Source organism: Ailuropoda melanoleuca, chromosome 10, assembly GCF_002007445.2.
Source record: "Ailuropoda melanoleuca isolate Jingjing chromosome 10, ASM200744v2, whole genome shotgun sequence".
Classification (NCBI taxonomy): domain Eukaryota; kingdom Metazoa; phylum Chordata; class Mammalia; order Carnivora; family Ursidae; genus Ailuropoda; species Ailuropoda melanoleuca.
The window spans coordinates 98,153,663-98,170,695 of NC_048227.1; the positions used below are offsets into that span (position 1 = coordinate 98,153,663).

Here is a 17,033-nt window from a genome sequence, read left to right on the forward strand (position 1 = left end):
GGTGTGTGTGTGTGTGTGTGTGTGTGTGTGCAAAGCCATTTGGGGAATGAAACATTGGAGAGGGAGGTGTTGGTGAAAGGGGTCTGAGGAGATGAGGCCGCATGATGGAGGTTCCGGGCATTCCCTTTAGCGCAGTGAACATTTAGTAAGAGCATCTCTGGGCCAGGCAAGTGTGCGCACAAGGGGGATTCAAAGAAGATGCTCTTCTGCCCTCGGGGGCTCTCAGTCTAGCAGGGTACCAGTCAGTGAAGCAGATTATTGCAACAAAATAGTGACTCCGGAGCAAATGACATTCTGGAGTGTTGTGGAAGACAAACGGGGAGTTTAGCCTCCTGTGTAGTCATGGAAGACCTCCTGTAGGAGGGATGCCTGAATTGCCTCCTGAAGAGTGAGGAGTCAGTCAGGAGAGGAATGGAGAAGGGAAGGCCCAGGCCGAGTCAGCTTGAGCGCAAAGGCAGAGTGAAACGCACTGTGCCCCCTGGCAGTTTGATTTTCCAGGTACACGGTGTGTAGGTGAGAGATGGAGGGTGAGTTCCACTGTGTTCTCCCTTCCCTGGACGGCTGCGGAGGCTGTCCCTTTTCCCCTTCCTCAGATGCATCGTCCGTACAAGCCAGAGGGTTTGCCTCTGTAAAGCAGTCTGATCGTGTGATTGCCCAGTTTAAAAATCCTGTAAGTGGCTTCAACTGCTTGTAAGATAGAGCCGGAGAACCTCTCCCTTTATTTAGCCGTGCCAAACTTCTGCAGGTTCCACCCCTTTCTTTGGGTTTTTTCTCAGGCAGGGAAGACCCATATAGGCCACACCTCCATGTACAGACATGCCCGGCCCCCCTGGCCCTCACTGGGCTCATCCCTCCTCATCTGTGATGAAGAGTTTAGGGGTCGCTTCCTCCAGGGAGCTGCCCTTGACGTCCCTCCCGCCCACGCCTGCAGGGACCTCTTTTATACCCCATAATTCTTGGGGTCTCTGTCATTGCCCTTATCACATTGTTTTCTGATTATCCTCTTGTGTAGAAGGCTGCTCCTGGCCTGAAATATGAGCTCCTAAAAGATGTCACTTTTTTGTTTCTGTATCCTTGGTGCTTTGCCGGAAGTATTGTGGGAGTGGGCCTCTGTCTCCCGTCCTTTTTCCTGTGACACACTGGGCTCTCCTCTGTGGGCCCCACCCCCTGTCAAGGCCCGCTCTGGGCTTCCTTCCTCCAGGCCTTCCCTCTTTTGTTCCCAGCTAACATATCCTCTCTCTGGCCTCCTTCCCCATCCTTGTGGCCTGTGAACTTATTTACCAGGGCTCCTGTCTCAGGCCATGATCATGTGTGATTTCATGGTCACCCCGTGAGGTAAAGTAGTGTGTGTCACTCATTTGGTGGGTGACAGAATAGACCCTGAGAGAGGTTAAATACATTTTCTAACGTGGCACAGCTGGCCAGTGGCGGAGCTGGGATTTGACCACAAAGGTGCATTCCTAACCACGGGGCTCTGTTGCCTCTCAGTAATGAATCAGATTGTGTTGTGCTTGCTGATTAATCATGTGACAAATGGTTTTGTATAAAATTGGAATTAGTTTTTATTTTTATTTATCATATAAATATGTATATAATTTTTAAGTAATCTCTGCACCCAGGTGGGGCTCAAACTCACAACCCGAGATCAAGAGTTCTGTGCCCTACTGACTAAGCCAGCCAGGTGCCCCCAAATTATTATTTTTTTAAAGATTTATTTACTTATTTAGAGAGAGAGAGAGCATGGTGGGGAGGGGCAGAGGAGAGGGAGAGAGAGTCTCAAGCAGACTCTGCACGGAGCACGGAGTCCGACATGGGACGCAACCTCACGACCCTGAGATCCCGACTTGAGCCGAAACCAAAAGGAGGTTTTCATCCTATTTACCAAAAAGGAAAAACTAATGATCTTTTAGGACAGACCTTGTAAGGGGCAAATGACCAAATACTGTGATCAAATGACTAAATGATAGAAAATATTTTTCTAGGAGTGTTGGGTGTGGCAGGAATGTACTTGTCATCGTTTTTATGTATCACTTATTCATCTGTTATTTTTAGCATTAGGCTTCTCCCACCCCCCCACTTTCTACAGCAGACCATAACGTTTCTCAGCTCATTAAATGACCAGTCGTATTAGCAATAGAGGGGAAACTTTGCCCTGTTTTTGCGACAGTGCTTACAAGTGGGAGTTTTCTTCCTTAATTTTGCTCTTAGTACTTTTTTCTTTTGCAGTGGAAGTTAATTCCTTAGAGTGAGTTTTCTTCATGTCCTTTTTCTGTTTTGTGCAAGATGTTAAAAGAAATAAAAGCTCTGTCTACATAGAAGTTGAATGTTTATGTCCTGATATTTATCTTAAAAAATAAGAAATGTCTAGGGACAATGATCAGTATTTAAGGAATTTAGAAAAAAGGGAAAAATGGTCTTGGTTTAAGGGAATTGATTTTGGGCATTTTAGTGTTTGATAACGTTCAAAAAAAAATCTCCAGAAATTTCCTGATTAATGTGAGGTCAGATAACATTACTGTGTTAGTGATGATGGTGATGGAAATTTCCCAAAGTAGAATTGTAATAGCTACAAAACTGTCTTCTGTTTCTCCCTTTACATTTGTAAAAATGTATCTTTATCTCCTACTTTATCTCCTCTTTTGAGGGATAGTTATGAAATATGTTTATCTTTTTTTTGTTAACATTGCTTAAAATTTGGGGGCACCTGGGTGGCTCAGTTGTTTAAGTGTCTGCCTCCGGCTCAAGTTGTGTTCTTGGGGTCCTGGGATCGAGTCTGGCATCGGGCTCCCTGCTCAGCGGGGAGTCTGCTTCTCCCTCTGCTTCTGCCACTCCCCCTGCTCCTGCTGTCCTGCTCACTCTCTTTCTCTCATATAAAATCTTAAAAAACAAAACAAAACATTCCTTAAAACTTGGGCTGAACTTCGCACATCAAGGCTGGTAGAAGACTGAAACACAAAATGTTCGGTAGGAATAGGACACCCAAGTTAGAGTGTAGATAGTCTTATATCCTTCCTTGTTGAACACCTGGGGATTTGTGGGGAGAAATAAAGGTGACGGTTAAATGAAATTTTACATGAGAGTTGCTGTGGTAGGTCTCAGAGAACCCGCAGACATCTGCCTTATGAGTGAGGGGCCTGCGATTCAGGGGCTGCATTGTAAGTGCTTGAGAAAAACTTATTCCCACATGTTGCTCACTTCAGGATCTGTTCCGGGCCTTTGCTAGTCTGGAAGGGTGAGCTTATTATGGTGGCTTGGTCAAGTCACTCCCCTCTGGGGTCTGCGTTTCCTCTGCTGAGAAACAAAGGTGTGGTAATCCTGTTGCCCGTGCAAGCTCACTGCATATGTTCACAGACTTCTCAGTGTCATGAGGTCTGTTTTGAGCTTGTGGATCCGCCTTTTTGCTTCCCTCTTCCCTCCAAGTAACCCAAGCATCTGAACCCGTGTCCTCACTGTACTTTCACCTGGTATTCTCCCAGTTCCTTCTCTACAACCTCGGTGTGAGTCTGTCGAAAGAAAAATCGGATACTTCATTGTTTCTTATCCAACCACAAATCCTATTTACCCTCCATGGCAAATCCTCTCTAAAAGAACCACAGCCTTCAAAACAAGAGAAATCTTGTCTTTAAATATGGAATAGCTGTGTGGCTGATGATGACTGGCTGTGCTGTAGAAAGCTGTGGAGGTGAAGGCTGGATCAGTCAGGGTTCTCCAGAGAAACAGAACCAAGAGGATGTATGAAAGAATATGCATAAAGAGATTTGTTATAATGAACACAGTCACATGATTATGGAGACACACAGGTCCCAAGATCTGCAGCATCAGTCAGCAAGACTCAAGAATGGCGCTCTTCCCATTCCAAGACTGGCAGACTCCAGACCCAGGGTGGGCTGATACTTCAGTTCAAGTCCAAGGTCAGAAAAAAGCCAATATCCCAATTGGAAGGCCACCAGGTGGGAGGAATTCTCTCTTCCTTGGGGAAGGGTCAGCCTTTCTGGTCTTTATTCAGGCCTTCAACTGATTGGTGAAGCCCACTCACACTGGGGAGGGCCATCTGCTTTACTCAGCTTATCCATCTAAACGTTACTCTCATCCAAAAACACCCTCATAGAAACACCCCAGATAATGTTTGACCACAACTCTGGACACCCGGTGGCCCAGTCAGGCTGACACATATAGGACGAACCATCACAAAGGCTGAGTCAGGATGAACATGGGAAGCTTTGTTGAAATGGAGAAGTCATAAAGTCCCTTCTCATTTGCATTTTTCACGAAATTTAATTTTAAAATGACCTCTGCCATGTACAGTATTGATTGAGACACTAGTTCTCTTGAAACATAATTGCATATGTTAATGAACTTCTTCATGTCTGTACGGTCTGCTTTAGGCTCCCTGGGTCCCGTAAGCTCTTTTCCTTCCAAATGACGTTAGCATTTGACTCCATTTTCTTCTCCTGAATCTACCCGAGTTTTGTCCCAAGATTTGGGCGGAGATGTCTAGGCATGCTGAAGAGGATCACAGCATTTCTGACAAGATGTTAAAACTGCCTGTGGGGGCGCCTGGGTGGCACAGCGGTTAAGCATCTGCCTTTGGCTCGGGGCGTGATCCCAGCGTTATGGGATCGAGCCCCACATCAGGCTCTTCCGCTATGAGCCTGCTTCTTCCTCTCCCACTCCCCCTGCTTGTGTTCCCTCCCTCGCTGGCTGTCTCTGTCTCTGTCAAATAAATAAATAAAATCTTTAAAAAAAATAAAAAATAAAAAAATAAAACTGCCTGTGTATCACTGAGCTATAACGGTCTTTACTTTCCAGTGGTGTTTTGATGTGTCATCACACAAATACATAAGCGATGCCTTTAAAACTACTTTGTAAACTGCCGAATTCAGTGAAAATATAGGAGTGTCCTCTTCCCTGATCTCTTATGATCAGCGTAGATTGAGATGTTGTTTTACTTTATGTTTTTGTCCTTGTGTTCCACCACGGATGGGGTGGGTTTCTTTCTGCTGTGGTGTCCAATGCCTGATGGGTGTTCTGTCGTCTGATGCCCCCATGCCCAGCACAGCCCCTAGAAATGATCTTGGAAGACGGTTTCACATGGAGGTAGAAAGGAGGGATATGCTTTAATACACTACCGGATCTGGAAACATCTGGATATTATTAGAAGACAAAAGAATGCGTCTGTGATGGTGAATCAGCTAGAGAAGATGTTTGAGAGGCGGTGCTGGGAGTATAGTTTTCACTGTAGCTCACAGCTTCTGGTAGGTGTCAGTGTATGGTTGCATAAGAGCCACTTGTTACTTCTGGACTCTAGAATTCTCTACTATGGCAGGATCAAGGAGAGATTTGCAGTTTCAGTTCCGAAGGCTTGTTAGTCTAGAGCAGTGGTCCTCACTCTAAGGCTATGAACCAGGATTGCTCGAGTTTCTTTTGAAATGTAAACTTTCCTGAGCTTCCCACTGAATGAGTAGATTTCTCACGTATCTGGCCTGGGCATGTTTGTTGATAAAAGCCAACAGGTCATTCTAGTATTCTTAAGAGGCTGACGCCAGGTGGCCATCACGTTGCCACTACGGATGGACAGAAGCTTACAGAAGGTTAAATTTGCCTCAGAGATTGAGAATTTTCGGTGCACTCTGGGACTTTGTTGTTTTGCTGACAGACCATGATGAATCAACAGATCATTTCAGATCTGGTAGCCAGTGTATTTCTTCCACATAGAGAAGGTGCACGGGAACCTTCCTACGAATCGATCCGGAGAACTTCCGGGGGTGGTGAGTAATAGCCAGAGTTTGTACTGCTTTCCTCTCGGGAGAGACTGAGGGAACATAGTGTTAAATGTTGGAGATCCTTCAAAATATCGTTTATCCGTAATTAAGGATTGACCTGGAAAGTTTGCCATGAAGAGTTAGAATCTGCTTGGAGGCTAACCGTGGCCAAACCAGCAGTGCTGCTGGTGTGAGTGATGTGACACGTGCATCCTTAGGACAAGCCTTCGCTGCACACCTTCTCCTGAATGCGGAGATTGCTCTGACTCCGTGGCAAGGCCAGCTTTTCGCTTTGCCACTGAGGGTTTCTAGAGCCTTCTCCACCTTTTGGTTTATCTCTAAAGGTAATACGTACAGGTAAACTTACGTGTTTGATCCTTGGAAGGAGGGAAGGTGGCCCTCAGAATCTGACTGTCTTCCTTTACCAATTCATAACTTGTACTTTGAAGAAGCACGTAGACATTTCAGTGGTGTAAAAATGTGTTTTAATTTCACTCTGATGTATAGATAGTGATTATTCTCTAATACACTTAAAGTAGGAGTAAAAGCTCTGTTGCCTTTACCCCTGAAGTCCATTGGCTGCTTATGGCTTTGAGTCATTTTACTCAGAACGCACAGCAACGTAAAGACAGTGTGTCCATTATCTAGCATCTGTTTGTGTGCAGTTCGGTTAATCTGGTTTAAGATCAGAGGCTGGCAATGTGTGGGGAAATTAAACAAAGTGAAGCAGCTGACTTACATTAGTGCATCCTGCCTTCAGTTGGCACGGCTTAGCGTGCTGGACTTCTCCAGGGGTCAGGCTGTTTTGGCGTGGTTTTGGGTGGGGACCACCGGCTTTGTTTGATTTTGCTTTGGGCCATCCTGATGAAGTCCTGTGCTGTCTGACCCACTGTGTTTGGGGCAGGAGGGCTTAGGGGGTGGTGAGCAGGGAAGGCTCATTGCAAGCAGCCCCAGCTGAAATAAATTGTTCCTTGAAGTTTGTGAAACGGATCATATTTTCAGTTGGATCCATGAAAACTTCTCATTTTCATTTCAATGACCCCTGTTCGTTCTTAAACAGATCCAGCAATGGGAGCAGAACCTGGAGAAGTTTCACATGGATCTGTTTAGGATGCGTTGCTATCTGGCCAGCCTACAAGGCGGGGAGCTGCCAAACCCCAAGAGCCTCCTCGCTGCGGCCAGCCGCCCCTCCAAGCTGGCCCTTGGCAGGCTGGGCATCTTGTCAGTTTCTTCTTTCCATGCTCTGGTAAGTTCCTGGGAAAGGCTGTTTGTGGCATTCAGGGAGGATTGTAGACGCTCACCTTTTCCCAGCTGGTTGCCTTTCAGCTCTCCTGTGACTTAACCCAGTACTGCCCAGGGCTACCCACCACCCCCACCCGCACCCAGGGGCCGGACGCTGCAGGGATGGAGGGTGGGAGGCAGCCTGCTCTGGAGAGTCCTGGCTTCTCCGCTGCTGCTTCTAGGAACCCAGCTACTCGTAGACAGTTATTAAACATTCACATCGGCATCTGCTGTCCTGTCCACTCTACTTCCTACAGTCAGGAAGGTGGAAATTCCTGAGGAGTGGCAGCAAGGGTGTGAAGAATGAAAAGGCTGAGCCGAGGTGGTTTTGTCTGTACTGCACAGACCCCCGCTGGGTTTTCGACCATGGCTCCTGGATGGCTGGCTTTGTGGCTAGTACGAGCTCCAGCCTGGGGGGTCTGCGGGTCATGTCCACCCTGCTGCCCACCCTGCAGAGATCTGAATGCTGTAACGAGGCTTGCGTTATCCAGATAAGAGATCGCCCTATGGTGGATGCATGTCTGGAATGTCAGACTTGCAGGAGCTTTCAGGCAGAGCGTCATGGTTCCAGCGAGCAGGGCTTCCGTTGAGGCAACGGTTCATTCCGTCACCCAAATAATATGTTTTAAGATTTTTAAAATTGTGTTTTTTATTAGGTATGTTCTAGAGATGACTCTGCTCTCCGGAAAAGAACACTCTTACTGACCCAGCGAGGAAGAAACAAGAAGGGTATATTTTCTTCATTAAAAGGGCTGGACACACTGGCGAGAAAAGGGAAGGAGAAAAGACCTTCTATAACTCAGGCGAGTTCCTCAGGACAGGAGGGACAGCAGACTTAGTGGGAAATCCTTGATAGTCAGCAGATCGTAAATGTTCATCATCTGTTAAGAATGAGATAAAATTTGATTCAGAGGAATGCAGTCGTGGCAGGGGCTTTTTCCAAATGGAAACACACAAGTTGCCCAGCCTCCTTTTGGCATTTCCGGAAAGGTATTCACACCGGGCTCACCGCTGCAGCTCCAGGTGCACACCATAGTCAGAAGAGAAACCACACTTTTCATTGCCTTTAGAATATTTTTTCCCCTTCGATTTGATATTAAAATAAACATGTAAAACTAATAATAGAGTAACGGCAACCAAATTCTATTGATAGTGCTAGATGCATGTCTCACTTAATCTTTGTGACACGAAGTAGGTGTTTTGTCATCACATTTTAGAGAGGGGAAGCCTGAGACATGGAGAAGTCAAGTCCCTTCCTCACCCTTGTTCACACCGCGCCCTCGGGGCAAGGCTGGCCTTGATCTCCCTGATCCAGGGCTCTGCAGCCCCAGGCTGTTGCAGCTGCTGATTGTTCTAGTGGAAGGGCACCTGTTTTAGTATTTTATTTTACTTTTATTTGTTTTGTTTTATTTTATTTTGAGAAGATTTGATTTTAAAAAGATTTATTTATTTGAGAGAGAGAGAGAGAGCATGCACTTGGGCACAAGCAGGAGGAGGGGCCCAGGGAGAGGGACAAGCAGGCTCCCTGCTGAGCAGGGAGCCCGATGAGGGGCTCAATCCCAGGACCCCAGGATCATGACCTGAGCCGAAGGCAGACGCTTAACTGACTGAGCCACCCAGGCGCCCCTGTTTTAATGTTTTAAAAATAATCTGAGCAATCATCGCTGAAGTGGGGCTCACATATAGTGAATTGTCTTCAGAACATTTTGAATACTCCTATCTGAAGCATTTCCTAATGACAATAGGATATTAATAGTATAGGATAATGAATTTTATGTTGCAGGATTTTTTAGGATTGTTGCAGGATTATTATTATTTTTTTTTTTTGAAAAGATGAATTCTTCATGTGTTAATCTGATCCTTGAAATGGGAAGGAAAAATGTGATGAAGTCTGAAGAAATTCTTGGTTGTGCTTTTAACATGTTGTTATTCTGAATAGGCTTCCACTGTCATCTGGAAGAGAGGGTCACATCTCGTGGAACTTGATTTTCCGATTTTGTGTGGATATTTATTTGATTGTGTATCCTAGTTCTGTGAATTGCGTGAATCACAGATAGAAGCCACTCCTTTGACCTGTTTATAGCCCTGGAACCATAAAGGTGGAGGTGGTGGGCAAAAAACCCCTCTTTTCCATGGGCTCTGTTTTGCATATTCCTATACATATTTTATATACTCCTATTCAATGGAAAAGAATATCACATTTAAAAGTTGTGGCTCTACTTGTACTTTAATTGTAAAGTAATCATGTGTTGGTTGTAAGTGGGAAAATATTTCTTCATTGAAGATGGTAGTCTCCTATATACCATTGGCTAGTGCTAGGCTTATATTTTTGAATTGAACTTCTGTGAATGTATTTGAGGCAAATTTTGGTTTTAATCAAGACAGTGAATTCTATATAATTAAGTGATAATGATAGATACCTTGATAACTTGCTTCTTTTTCTTAAATGTTGACATTTAGCTAACTATATCTGAGCCTAATATGGTCATTAGCCCATCCGATGTGGTAAATGCTCTTATGTAAGATTTCTTGAGAAGCAAAAGCATTTGGTTGAACATTTTTGTTTTAAAAAGGTAGGAAACTAATTACAGTGTTTATATTTATGTAACTTAATGAAGTACATGTGGTAGGTACCCATAAATGTTTAAATGGCCAATTCTTTAATGTTTACTATTTCACTATAAAATCTAGAAGATAAAAATTAGAAAAAGGAAATTATTCCTCATCCCTCTACCCAAACACAAGCACTGTTAATATTTAGCTATATTTCTTCCCAATTTTTGTTCTTTGCACATTCAGAAAAGAGTTACAAGCTTGATTTTAGTGATTTTGTGAACCCAACTTTAGGTCTGTTTCACATGTTCAGAAATGTGTACTTCTGGGTCAAAAACAACATCAAGAAGGTCCAGGATTACTGGAATAATATATGGCATTATAGAAAAGTAAAATTTGGGGTGCCTGGGTGGCTCAGTCGGTAAGCGTCTGCTTTCGGTCCAGGGTGTGATCCCAGGGTCCTGGGATCAAGCCCCGCATCGGGCTCCCTGCTCCACTGGGAGCCTGCTTCTCCTTCTCTCACTCCCCCTGCTTGTGTTCCCTCTCTCCACTGGCTGTCTCTCTCTCTCTGTCAAATAAATAAATAAAACCTTAAAAAAAAAATGTAACCATATGGGAAGTAAAAAAAGCAACTTTTCCTTTAAACTTAAAACTTTAAATGTAGTGGAATAGTCGTTAGTATAAATTGTGATATGAAGATCCTATAAAATGTTATGGAACATAAAATTTTAAATACTGAAAAAGGGTAGCTGCCAAGTGATCGTTGCAGAGCCATTTCATTAGCCTTTCTCCCCACTCCTGTCCATCAGGTATTTGATTCAAGTGGCAGTTAGGCGTTTCCTAGAACTCCGCAATCCCGGAACTCCCCACAGCTCCAGTGAGGGAAACGTTGCTGTAGGTGACAGCCATCTTGCTTTACATCGATGACGCAAATGCTGAGTTCAGCGGGCAGTGCTAGTTCACAATCTTTACAGGAATCTGTTGAAAATAAATTTAGTATTCATATGGTCCCTAGTGGGTAGATAAGAGAGATTCTCAGAATACCAAGTAATTTTGAAGGTATCTAAATTCATGGTAACCCTGTCTTAAAAGTGGCTTGGCTGGACGAAGATCAGAATAGCAACTTTCATTTATACTTTCCTGATCAATACTTACCCTCGTTTGAGAGTTTGGTGAATCCAAAATTGCGTTTTCCTCTCAGGGTTTCCTCTCAGGGTGAGAGACCGTTGCACAGACACATCCATGCTGTGAATCAGCAGCTTTCAGATCACCAAGCGCCCTCAGTGGAGTTGAGCACAGGGTCTTGTCTAGACTCCAAAAGAATTTCTGACCAAACAACTCAGAACCATTTCTGAATGGAATTATGGAGTAGGGCAAAGATTGTCTGGATGAACTTACGCTTTTCTTTTGTTTTTTTTTTTTTCAAATCCACACCTTCTCCTTAAAGCTGTGTTTCATGTTACTGAACGATTTCTCTGTCTTAGTCACCAAATCGTTTTCTCTCTTGGGTTTTACGTCCAATAAACCTCTGAACTGTTTGTAGAGTTTGAAACCTGATTTTATTAGCCTTGGACAAACTTAATATGCTTTTGCAGAGGTAGGCAGTATTATTTAATGAAGTAATTGGGATAATTTGACTAGTTGACAATTTAGTTGGAAGAAACTGAGGAATGGTTGAGTATTACACTGTTGATGGGTCCTGAGGGATGGTAAGGGAGGTACTTTCTGGTGATCCTAAAATAATACAACACAGACAGCTACCTATTCTGCCTTCCTGTGAGTTTGGCCCGGACTGTGGGCCCCAGAGCTGTTCAGTGTGCTGTGTTATTGTTGACACTGCTCTGCCTATGGTATCCTGAGATGAGGTAGAAAATCTGCTCTCAAGACCCCATTCCTCTTCACCTCCCCTTCTCAGAGGGGAGGGGCTGCAAGGGGCTGCAAGAGCATGGGTATGAGACTGAATGGCTTGTGCCAGGGGCCGTGTTGCTACGTTGCTTCTCTCTGTGCTTGGTGCTCTCCTTTTGTTAGATCTGACCAACCATGGGGCCACAAGGAAGCCAAATCCAAACCTTCCTTTTTCTTTTTTTTAAAGATTTTATTTAGAGTGTGAACAGGGGCAGGGGAAGGCAGAGGGAGAGAGAGGGTCTCAAGTAGGACTGCCCCCTCCAGGGCCCCATGTGGGGCTGGATCTCACAACCCTGAGATCATGACCTGAGCTGAAATCAAGTCAGTTGCTTAACCAACTGAGCCACCCAGACGCCCCTCAAACTTTCCTTTTTATAAATCATGCCATCAAAATGTCAGACTTCTATAAATGAATATAATAATGTCAGTTCCCTGCCCATTTATTTCTATGCACTGCAGAGCCTGTTTCAAAATCCAGATCAAATTATGATATTTTTTCCTATTTGATTAAAAAAATTTTATCACTGTTCTAGGTTTCCCCACTAATCAGAAGTAGAGCATTTCTTTGAAACCTTTCATAAGCCAAAATAGCATAAAGTGAAGAAACAAACACTATTGATTTATATGGAAAATTTTTGAGCATTCCCAGAGCCAAAAAATAACCTCTTAGGCTTTTCTGATACCTTAGGGCACATCTTGCTGAAGGATGCACAAAATAAGTCAAGGTGAAGGTCAGGTGCTCACAGACACAATTCAAAGCTCTGGTGGCTTGATGCTCAGAGGCCAAGTGTAGCTCCCAGGGATGGACCTTGGCCGTGCCCCTCTTGCTGCTGGGGTGTGCCTGCTGTCTCCGGAAGGGCTTGCTGCTGCAAAACAGACGCTGAATGCGTTTTTGCTTTTCACCTGATTCCATCAAAGTGAAAGTCTTCTATGGATTTCTTGCAGTTCGCTGTAACAGGTACAAGTAGATCTTTTGTGAAAGTGAGGTGGCACAGTGTGAACTATAGAAAAGTGGGGGACACCTCAGTTGTTTTGGTCTGCTACCTCTTACCCTCAGTGATGCGGCCACGTTGTGTCTCCCAGGCAGGGGACCCTTGGTCTGTGTAGTTTCTGTTTCATGATGATGTATATATTCTCAGTCCATAGCACACTGCTAAGGATATAGTGTCGCTTAATAAATCTGCCTATTGTCTATATTAGATGTAGTCCTTTAATAGTAGTTGAGAAGAAATGTTTGATCTGCAATTAAAACATAATTTGCAGGTTGTATCTTTTCCATCGCTAAATAATAATTTGGAATTCTTACTTTGAAAGTTAGGTTCTATCATGGAAGCGTTTTTTATTTAACTGAAGTTATGTCAGTCTTTGAAAATAAATTTTGCTAAAAAAGCTATGGATGGTCAGCATTAAGCTTAGTGCTTAAATTGTGCTCTAATTACCAAATGATCTTCCTGTGATTTAATTGACAAGTCCCATCGACACTATAATCAGTGAGAGGAAAATATTGCGTGTTTTTTTTTTTTTTAAAGCATATACCCTTAAACATTTGTTCCTATTTTAACTAAGAATTGCCTCTGGGGTAGGGACACTGAATAAATTCTTTGGACATATAGGGCTCCTTTAATTGTGTATTTATCATTTCTGGACAGCAGAACTCCAGCAACTAGGTTTCAGTGGAGTTGCAGGTGGAATGAAGGGTATTTGTGTATTGTATCTCTGGGACTTAAAATTCTGCCCATAGCTGGTTGAACCATATCTCGCTGGTTTTCTGCTGCTAATCCTTCTTGGAGAATATTGATAATTTGCACAGACCGTCTTCCCATGTATAGCCAGCGTGTGATGTCCGTTAGCTATACAGTAAGGCAGCCGTTCCTGAGCGTCGGGAGGGAGGGGTCACAGGCGTTTTTAACTATTCCACTCTAATTGGTGCATCCTGTAACAGTCCCAACAGTGAGTCATCCGAATCCAAAATCTGTTAAGATTGGAGTAAAGCCAGTCTTCTTTGAGCATTTTTGAAAGGACGTTTTGGCGAGCCCCAAATGAAAGCTTTCCATGGCATGCTTCTTGATGAGTAATAATGAGTCTCAAGCAGGGTTTGAAGGGAGGTATTTGTTATGGAGATTGTGACAACAAATCCCCCGCTGAGGCGCTGGGAGGCCGCTACCCCAGCAGCTCCGTTGCAGAAATTGTGGAGCCCGTGGGCCTTGGCTCTTTCTCCTGGAAAATTGGCTTGGGGTGTCCCGACTTTCTGTGGCTGCGAGTGAATGAAGTATTGTCATATGAATCATTAGCTCCAAACTGGGGGAAAAATTCTAATGTTTTTTTTTTAAATGGAAAATAGTCATGAAACCACTTAAACTGTTGACCATCCCGTAGTAATCTGTTTAAATAGAAGCCGCATTGTGGGACCCTGAGTGACATACACGCACATACAGATGGATATGTACATAGATAGGTCTTTGTTTTCCCTGGTATCAACTGATGTGTGGGCATCAGCCCAAGAAGGAGATGCACACTTTCTCCTCCATGACATGTTGCTGTTATTAAGAAAACCCGGAGCCTGTAACTCCTTTTGTGTTTTCTCCTCATCTCACTTGCTAATAGACTTTCCTTTTATCAGCAACTGTGGTAGAGGGCCCATTTGTGACAGCCAGATTGCGATTTTGCTACTCCCTTCCCTTCAGTGATCCAAGTAGTAATTACAAGCCATTTGATCCAGAAGCATCTGCTGTGAGAACATGCGGAGTTTCCATTTTCTCTCCTTGAGGCACACTGAGCATGAGTGATTTGACATGTGCTTTCACAACCATTAATGGAATAGTAATCATGAAGGTTTCTGCAGAAGTCGCCTGCGAGGAGGGCGTGCCTTAGCCAGGCCATGGGGCCGACCACGCGGTGACCCAGCACCCTTAGCTCCTCAGGGTTTTGCGACAAAGGATGGTTCTCCAGCAGTTCTTCACGGTGGCCACTGTTGAATTTCGGGGGTTAAGGCAGCTATGGTAGAATTCTGCCATCCAGACTGAAACTCAGAAAAGTTCTTTTACATTGTTATGGCCCTTTACGGGTTAATGCCTTCAGATACCCTTCCTCACACCGGTCTCCTGACCACCCCATGAAGCTGGGGGGGGTGGTTAGCCCCCTTTAAAGGTGAGGAAACTGCAGCCCAGAGACATTAGATAACCAGCCCTGGCAAGGCTGGGATTTAACCAGATGGTCTGTTCTATTTTTGCTGTCTATTATCTGCGTTTTCTTCAGGAACTGGGAACCTTGAGCAGGCTAATTGGAAACAAGTTTTTTTTTTTTTAATTTTTAAAAAGATTTTATTTATTTATTTGATGGAGAGAGAGAGTACGCACCTGCAGGAGAGCTCTTAAGCAGGGGGAGGGGATCAGAGGGAGAGGGAGAAGCAGGCTCCCCACTGAGCAGGGAGCGCGATGTGGGGATCGATTCCAGGACCCTGGGATCATGACCTGAGCCGAAGGCTGACACTTAGCCGACTGAGCCACCCGGGCTACCCCCAGAAACTAGTTTTTTGTGAGAGGGGGCGGTGGGTTTGGGGAGAGGTGGAGTGGAAGGCAGGTGGGTTTGCACAGCCTTGGCAGAGTAACGAGCTGCTGGTTTCTGGGTGAGTGGTAAAAAGATGAAGGAACCATGTCAGAAAAGGGTAGGCTGGGAAAAGAGCTTTCCAGATGGCTTAGTTTGTTTGCTTATTTTCAAGATTCTCTTTTCCTCTAATGAAAAAGAAATGGCTGTTGTCTGGTTTATTGAGAATAAAGCCACGCATGTGTATTCTCGGGCGTGGACAGCATTGACCCTTGAGGGAATCTGTCTAGTTTTCGTTCCAAGTGGGCAAAGCTTACAACCACTCAGGACATCTGTAAACATATAGCCTTTTCTTTTTCTTGTTCTGATTAGTCAACTCCGTATTCCTGGTGTTTCCTTGGCATAACCCGATTTCCCCTTTTTTGAGCTGTGTATGTTTGAGATTGTGTGTTACGCACAGGAGGAACTTACATGTACGTTTTCATCGCAGGATCTCTCGGGAGGCTCGGAGTCTTCCACAACCTTGGCTTTGATAGGCATCTTCCCTTCCATCGCTTACTCAACCTTAGGTCGACAGCGTAGACTCGGGAAATGATTCCACAGAGCAGCTGTAGGCACAAAGCCTTGTTTAATTGAGTAGAGTAAGGGTATTCTGTCCAGTGGCATTTATCTGCATTCTTTTCTCTTGTCTAGAACTTCTTTCCCTTCAATAATCTATTAATTTCTCTTCTTAAAACTTAGGGAAGATTAAGAATTTAATGCAACTTTTATTTTTCAGGCCAGTGTATGACTAAATTTTTGGTTGCATCCAGTTCAGCGCCCCTGTGCTGGATATATTCTGGGTGCAGAATGCGCTGTGTGAAGGTCCGAGAAGACTCAGAGCCAGAAAGACGGAGCCTCTGCTGTCATTTGTCTCAGCACCAGGGGTGTGGGGGTGTGTGAGAGCACCTAAAAATGACTGTCCAGTGAGCTGGGCTTCACTAAGTGCTATATCGGGGGTAGAGGACAGTAGCCTCATTTAACTCAGTGGAATTGGGGTAAGAGGGAAGGGAGCAGGAGAGACTTCATTAGAGAGGGAGCGGGTAGCTTGGAAGTAAGGTTGAAGGATGTGTATGGTTTCTGCACTGGAGCTGTGAGGAAGGTGAAGCAGGCAAGGGAACTTGACATGAGAGGAGCGTGCTGCTGCTTTGTGGGGAATGTCAGGGGAGCTATTTTGTTCCACTAGAACTTGGTGTGTGCTGTAGAATAACAGGAAAGATTCAAGAAAGTTCGGTTGTATCCATTTTGTGGGGAGGTAACTGGCAGGTTGATATTTCTGTAGTGCAGTGGTGGTGAGGCTGAAGCCAGGTGTCTAGGGTTCAAATCCCCATGGTACCACCATCACAGCTCACTGTGTGTGCTTGGGCAAGTTTCTAGAATTTTCTGAGCCTCATTTCTCACTTGTTACCTAGAGGGTCAGGCCAATGCATGAAGGGTTGTTAGATAGTCAGTGAACTGACAGCCTGCGAAAGCTTATTCCATCCAGCGGCTCCTGACTGCCTGGCTGGCTTAGTCAGTAGAGCGTGCGGGTCTTCATCTCAGGGTGGTGAGTTCGAGCCCCAGGTTGAGTGTGGAGCCTACTTAAAAAAAAAAAAAAATCCATCTGGCCCCATGTAAGACAGCCTCTCTGATGGAGAGTAAAGGATGGGAACAGGAGGAAAGGGAAGGATACTTAGGAGCTTGGACTTATCTCATCCCTCTCCCACCTGTCTCTCTTCAGTCACACTTTTCCCTCTTCTGCTCTGAAAGTGCCAGACAAGTTGCTTTGCAGGAGTATCCACTGTTTGACTTCTTGGCGGGGCTTCCTGTGCGGTTTCTTACTCCACAGTGACCTCTGCTGGGGTATTAGTTTGATTCGGAGCGAGCCTGGTTTGAGAGCTGGGGTCTGTACCTTCAAGGCACTGCTTGCTTGTTGCTCATGCACCTGGTTGAACTCACTCCCCAGAGGAG

The 17,033-nt window shown here is 44.8% G+C and overlaps 1 protein-coding gene and 1 long non-coding RNA gene across 9 annotated transcripts in view; one reads left to right on the forward strand and one right to left on the reverse strand.

Moving 5' to 3' along the window:
• TIAM2 (TIAM Rac1 associated GEF 2) overlaps window positions 1-17,033 on the forward strand; it is a 257,808-nt gene that overhangs the window by 169,336 nt on the left and 71,439 nt on the right. For all 8 annotated transcript variants that reach the window (XM_002927152.4, XM_034669352.1, XM_034669356.1 and 5 more), the window contains 2 exons: window positions 6,823-7,008; window positions 7,700-7,846. In XM_002927152.4, the coding sequence (XP_002927198.2) occupies window positions 6,823-7,008; window positions 7,700-7,846 (333 nt within the window). The remainder of the gene's footprint in view (window positions 1-6,822; window positions 7,009-7,699; window positions 7,847-17,033) is intronic.
• Window positions 7,801-16,880, reverse strand: LOC117804024. The gene is made up of 3 exons (XR_004628189.1): window positions 16,790-16,880; window positions 15,516-15,652; window positions 7,801-7,924 (listed from the first exon to the last, which is right to left on the reverse strand). It is a non-coding gene; the product is annotated as an uncharacterized LOC117804024 (long non-coding RNA).